General features: G+C 35.5%; 1 protein-coding gene across 1 annotated transcript; it reads left to right on the forward strand.

Moving 5' to 3' along the window:
* The first annotated feature begins 1,225 nt into the window (after positions 1 to 1,225).
* LOC113862014 (probable pectate lyase 8) lies at positions 1,226 to 6,406 on the forward strand. The gene is made up of 7 exons (XM_027495163.1): positions 1,226 to 1,425; positions 1,560 to 1,607; positions 1,878 to 1,943; positions 4,761 to 5,403; positions 5,538 to 5,641; positions 5,940 to 6,078; positions 6,185 to 6,406. The coding sequence occupies exons 1-7, from the start codon at positions 1,307 to 1,309 to the stop codon at positions 6,404 to 6,406; spliced, it is 1,341 nt and encodes a 446-aa protein (XP_027350964.1). The 5' UTR covers positions 1,226 to 1,306.
* Positions 6,407 to 6,783: the final 377 nt, after the last annotated feature.

A 6,783-nucleotide genomic window follows, 5' to 3' on the forward strand; every position in this document is an offset into this window, starting at 1 on the left:
AGTATAAATGTTGTCGGTAGAAATTTTAACGATTAATTTTGAGTTTTATATATAATTTATAAATATTAATTTTTCATAAAATTAATTTTAATATTTTTTTCACATGGAAGTATTTTTAAAAATTATTTCTAAATTTTATTATTGTAAGTAATACTTTTAGATTAAGTATTAATTTTTAATTTAATATAAAATTTAAATTTAAATTTTTTCTCATTCATATATTTTATATATTTTTCGTTATAATTTTAATAAAATATATTATTTATTAATTTTTTTTATTATGTACCGACAATCATTAAGAAAATCAAAGTCAGTTAAACACACAATTTGATAGAGGGTAAATATATAATTAAGATTTAAAAATAAAAAGACGAAGCACAGTTAAAAGATCATAAATTCTTAAATGCCAAAGGGGTTTGCTCAGTATCAATCAAATTTTAAATTCTCATCCTACATTGCTCAATAAACATCATATAAACCCTAATAGGAATATGTTCATTTTTGTAATTTGAGATATTCCTCTAACTTTCTAAAAATTTTAATTAACTTTTAACTTAACAAGATAAGATTGTATAATCTTGGAAGAGAAACATTTTATTAATTAGTATCTTTAAAGTAATAGTTAAAGGAGGAATAATTTTTTTAAATAAAAATTACATTAAAAATCATGAAACTTTTTTATTTTTATATTTTAAAAAAATATTTTTATTATTAGCGTTTGTTAAGGAAATTCTTAGGAGTTATTTTACTTTTAAAAATGTTTGTTATTTTTATTCTATTTTTTGTTTAAAACATTGAAAACAACTTTTTTTTTTAGTTTTTACTATTATTTTACAAATTTTAGAAAACAAAGAAAATACAAAATGACACTTTTATAATTAAAAGTAAAAAAAAAAACGTTTCTCCTGACTAAACAGCCCTTACTTCATTTTTATTTTCTTTTCATCTGTTTAAAGTTTAAACGTATATATGATTACTGGCAAAAGAAGAGAAAGAGAAGAGGCCGCGTCGGAAAAGGAGAGAGAAGCAAAGTAGTTAATGGCAGTTAGAGCGGTGGTAAGTTGGTTACACGTGGTTACTCATCTCCCTGATTAACTTAACCATGGTTAACTCTCCCTCTCCCACTTCCTCTTTCTCAATCTATTTAAACACCTCTCCCTCTCCTTTCTCACTGGCTCCTTTTTTTTTTTCTTCTTCTTCTTACTACTACACACAACACCAACAACAACAGCGTAGAGTTTGCGTGTGAGTGTTGGTGTTTACCAAGTGCAAACTGAGAAGACGAAACTAATAGAAGCTAGCGTCAATGGAGGTGCTGTCTCTAAGACTTTTAACTCTCTGCATTCTAGTCACCACGCTGCTTTTAGCTACCACCAACGCAATCAATGACAATGGGATACAGAAACAGAAAGCCAATGAATCAAGGTATCTTCACAACGAAAAATAAACTTCGAGCTTCTTCCTTGCTCGCAAATTCGCTTAATTTCCCCTTTTTTTATTTTCGTTTTAGTAAATATTAGAATTTCAATTTGCGGCATTGTTTCTCGTGGATTGAACAGGGATGTGGTTGAAGAGAAGAGCTTGAAGAATTCGTCAATGGCAGAAAGGTTAGTGTTTTATTTACTACTACGATTTTTCGAGCTTTTTCCTTGTAGTTGTAATTTGACCGTCCACGTGGAGTGAAGCTACGAGAGCCGTTGGATTAGGACGAGCCGTGTTTGGAGCTCAGAATGAAGCTAATCTGGTTCCTTTAATCAGATCCGATCTGACAAATCTGAGCCGTTAATTCTGTTATCTTACGAGCTTAAACGGTGTCGCTTTAGTTGTTCTGATATTATTGTGTAGTAAGTTGATCTTTCTTGTTTGCAAATTTTCAGGTCAAGGGATGCTTTGAATGAGCATGCAGTTGATAATCCAGAGGAGATTGCTTCCATGGTTGATACGTAATATTTCTCTCTTTTTCTTTGTCTGTGTATTTATATATATTTTTTCCTATATACATAAGAAGTCTGAGTTATTAGTTTTTGCTTTGTTTTCTAGTGATATTATTGGTTCCCATCTCATCTCATCATAGGTCATGTGCTTAGTAGATTAGTTTATGTTTTCTATTTGTCTTTGAGCTTGGAGAGGAGGACTCACATGGTTATTAACAGTATACTTGGCTTTAGGATTATTGTAGTAATAATCATTGAGATTGAGGACCAAAAGAAGGAAAATACCCTTGATAACTTCTCGTGAATCCTCTCTCCTTTTGGAATAATATTAGATGCCCTTTTCATTCTTTTTTGGTGAATTTTGCATTTATTAATAACATGTCAAAGTGGTTAAATCTAAGTGTTAGTTGAAAGCTACTGAGTTGTTCCTTTTGATATAGGCTTCACCAACGACTTTCCATTGTTGGGCTTACCCCAAAATTCATGCCTATGTAGTACAAGGATAAGATATATACCACCGATAAATCCACATCAAAGCAAGTGCTACGGGAATTCAGAGCAAATTTCCTCGTTTGAACAAATATCACCTCTGAAAAACTGCATCACCGAAAAATTGTTTGAGGAAGGACCCACCATTTTTTTTAAGTTTATATTATTTTAATACTAAAATTTCAGTAGTATTTTGACTCAAAAGAGTAGAGCATAATAGTAAGTGAACTATTCTAATACGAGAAGATAAATGTTTTAAGGCTCGAAAATATCACTTTTAAGAAGAGTATAATTAATTGTACAGTTATTATATTGAGCGAGATTCGTATCATGGGTTAAGAAAACTAGAAAAATAATAGTATTTGATTCAGCGATTAATGAGCACATATTCTTTGATGCCTTTCACTTCTAGACGTATTTTAGCAGGGATGTTATTCCCTTTAGTCACGGTACCATCAATATTCAAAATTCTCTTCTTTCTTTTATAATTAAGAAATATAACTCTTGCTTTAATTAATTCTTCACGTTCTGAAGTTCCCTTACACGGTTCTAAGGAATCAACCACCATGTTCTTTGCAGATGAGATCTCTTAAGAAATTATATTCTATTTGACAGCTTAACCACATGCTAGTGTCTCGAGATCCGACCATTTCGCTCATGATAAATTTCTTGTCTTTTTATTTTCCTTATCCGAAACTGCTTTTTAAAGTACAAACACCTTTTTGTGCTAAAAATCCAAGTTTCATGACTTCAATTAAGTATTGTGTCTTATGTATGCCTATGATTTAACTTTCTCTTTACATTTGTAGTTCAGTGGCCCCCTTTAATTGCTTTCCTAATCACATTCATTGGTAGACAGTAGGTGAAAGTTACTTTCTTCTGCGCCAGCTTTGGTTTACAAAACTATTTTGATTATATGCTCTTTGTATCCTCACCATTTTTAAATTTAAATGCATACTAGCAATTAAGTGTAAATATGGCTGGGAATGGGTGTTTTCTTTGTTAATATCTAAAATGTGATATTCAGGAAGCAATTGATAGTTAGATAACGCTAGTTTCTTTTTCTTTTTATATTTTTTACTAACATGTATTGATTAAATGTATGTAATTGCATAAATTGATGAAAACCAAAATCATCCGTGAGTCACTCTTCATTCTCGAATTGCCACGGATAAAATAATTAATAATTGCATCATCCATTTCACATGATTATTTGGTCCTACGTACAGATCCATATCATATGAGTAGATAAAGACCCTTTTATGCATTTTGATTGTCGATTTGCCGTTTCCCTCTTTATCACTACCAATAGGACCAACGATGCAAAGTTCAATTGAGAGTGTTAGGAATTTACGCAGTTCCCTGTCCCACATCTTCCAACAGGGTGGGGTACAGCACATGAATGGGCGACCTTTCTCCAGCCTGTCTGCAAGAAATAGCTACAAACTGTAGATCAGATCTGGTTTCACCGCAACACTTTCCAGTTATAGTTGTATTTTTGTTGATCTAGTAGCTGCTGTCTGACACATCTTTGCTATTGAATGAGACCTCCATGAGCATCTTAAATGACCAAGATTCAGCAACTTAATAGTAATAACGCTTTTCACCACCGACACCCAATGTACTAGGCAGAGACTAGATCTTCCGCACCTTGGCATTTAATTATAGTAGATAAATTAAGCCCCAATACTCGCCCGATGCCAACCCCCGATCTTCCGTATGCACCGTATCATTCTATCCGTATGCATAACTGTAGACCCACATGACCGACCCACTAGTCTCAGCCATGGAGGGAGACATCAATAATAAATGCATACTCACTTTGTTTATTATTGAATAAGTTCAATTTTTATATCATTATTTAATAATATATCATCATGTCACTAAAATATTTTAGCAACTTTAATCCTTTGCTTTTTATAATACTAACCACGTTATTACAAATCTTATACTCCTAGTGTTTCACAGTGGACGGTGACAGCGTTGATGATGTAACTTAAGAGCATATGGGTACATAACTAAAAACAGCCCTGTTCATCATAATAAGATTATCCAATGATGTGACGCAAAAAATAGCTAACAACAGTTATATTTTATAGCAAATTAAAATTCAATTCTTTGAATCTAATTCTTGTTCTTTGGGCCTTTTATTTCAATCTCCCGTCTAGAATAGATGCGAAAAATAGTCAAATAAAATAATAACGCCGTAGGAGGTAAGAAATCATTTTGTTAAACCTCTCCCTTTGTCAATCACATTCAAGACTCATTGCATGACCTTTAGATAATTTTTCTTATGTGATTTTCTTAAAATATATTTTTTTGGTTTACTTGAAACAGGAGCATACGCAATTCCACGGCGAGAAGGAATCTGAACTTTTTCTCATGTGGGACCGGGAATCCAATCGACGACTGCTGGCGCTGCGACAAGCGCTGGTATCTCCGTCGAAAGCGGTTAGCTGATTGCGCCATCGGTTTCGGCCGCAACGCCGTCGGTGGCCGCGACGGAAGGTACTACGTGGTGACGGACCCAAGCGACGACGACGCCGTGAACCCGAAACCAGGCACACTCCGTCACGCGGTGATTCAGGACAGGCCCTTGTGGATTGTGTTCAAGAGGGACATGTTGATCACCCTGAAGCAAGAACTCATCATGAACAGCTTTAAGACCATCGATGGTCGTGGCGTCAACGTCCACATTGCCTATGGTGCCTGCATCACCATCCAGTTCATCACAAATGTCATCATCCATGGCCTCAACATCCATGATTGCAAGCAGACTGGCAATGCCATGGTTCGCAGCTCCCCCTCCCACTATGGATGGAGGACCCTTGCTGATGGTGATGGCATTTCCATCTTTGGTTCTAGCCACATTTGGCTTGACCACAATTCACTCTCCAATTGCGCTGATGGCCTTATTGATGCCATTATGGGCTCCACTGCCATCACCATTTCCAACAACTACTTCACCCACCACAATGAGGTACGTAAACCAATGCCTTGACGGTAACATTCATTTATAAATTCCTGTTTATTAGTTCTGTTTCTTTCCTTCTATCGAGTATTAGGGTCGTAGAGATAGTGTTGAGTTCATTGACTTGAAGTTGAATTATACAGGTTATGCTACTGGGTCACAGTGACTCTTATGTCCGGGACAAGCAGATGCAGGTAACCATTGCATACAACCATTTTGGGGAGGGTCTTATCCAAAGAATGCCAAGGTAACTAACATCTCTTTCTATTGGGTCAAATTTGTCTTCGGTACTTCAATTGAGCTCAATATATGTTGGGCTCTAAGAAGCCCAGTTAAAATTTAACAATTAGGGGAAGAGGTCCATCAAGCAAAAAGTTTGACTTGGACAAATAACGGGAAAATTTGACGAATAGACCTCGGCCCATGCCATGTGACTCGAGGCAACTCTGTGCTGGGAAATGATGTTATCGCAATATCGCTTCATAGTTCAAAGATTCTCTTTCTTGTGAATTCTGTTGACAATGGATTGATTATTGATAATACAGGTGCAGACATGGATACTTCCACGTGGTAAATAACGATTATACGCACTGGGAAATGTATGCAATTGGCGGCAGCGCTGATCCCACAATTAACAGCCAGGGCAACAGATACCTTGCTCCTCAAAACCCTTTTGCTAAAGAGGTAACATACTTATGTGTCTAACGTTTGTTAGCAGTGGCACTCTGTTGATGATGATATATTGATAATGAACTTTTTTGCTTAAAAATGGGAAATTCAACGTGGACAGGTGACAAAGAGGGTGGATACAGGGGAACCCATATGGAAAGGTTGGAATTGGAGGTCTGAGGGAGACCTTATGCTCAATGGAGCCTTTTTCACTTCGTCAGGAGCAGGAGCTGCAGCAAGCTATGCTAGAGCCTCAAGTTTGGGGGCCAAATCATCTTCTTTGGTTGGTACCATCACCTCTGGCGCTGGTGTTCTTACCTGTCGCCGGGGTTTCATGTGTTAATACCAAACATTATCTACTACCGAAGGAAAACCAAAGGAAAAGACCCAAAGCAAACTTTTATTAAAAGAAAAAAACAGAGAGAGAGAGCGAGAGAAGCTTAAGCCATAAAGGAATGGAAGAAAGAAAAGTTTTCATTCCTTTTCTTCTTATTATTGCGTTTGTTATATAGATGTACTGTGTTTGCACTTGCAGCAACTGTGTTCACACCCGTTGATTTGTCTTGTCACTAGTTAGATATTGAAGTAAAAAACACTGTACATTTTCTGTGGACTGTTATCAAATTGATAACAATGATTGCTTAGAAATGCATTTCCCAGTTTCCAATCATTAGTTGTGCGAGAGAGATTTCCCCTTAATTTTCCAAGGGAAACAAAATC

The sequence above is a fragment of the Abrus precatorius genome, unplaced genomic scaffold (assembly GCF_003935025.1).
Source record: "Abrus precatorius isolate BTA unplaced genomic scaffold, Abrus_2018 Scaffold3, whole genome shotgun sequence".
In the NCBI taxonomy this organism is placed as follows: domain Eukaryota; kingdom Viridiplantae; phylum Streptophyta; class Magnoliopsida; order Fabales; family Fabaceae; genus Abrus; species Abrus precatorius.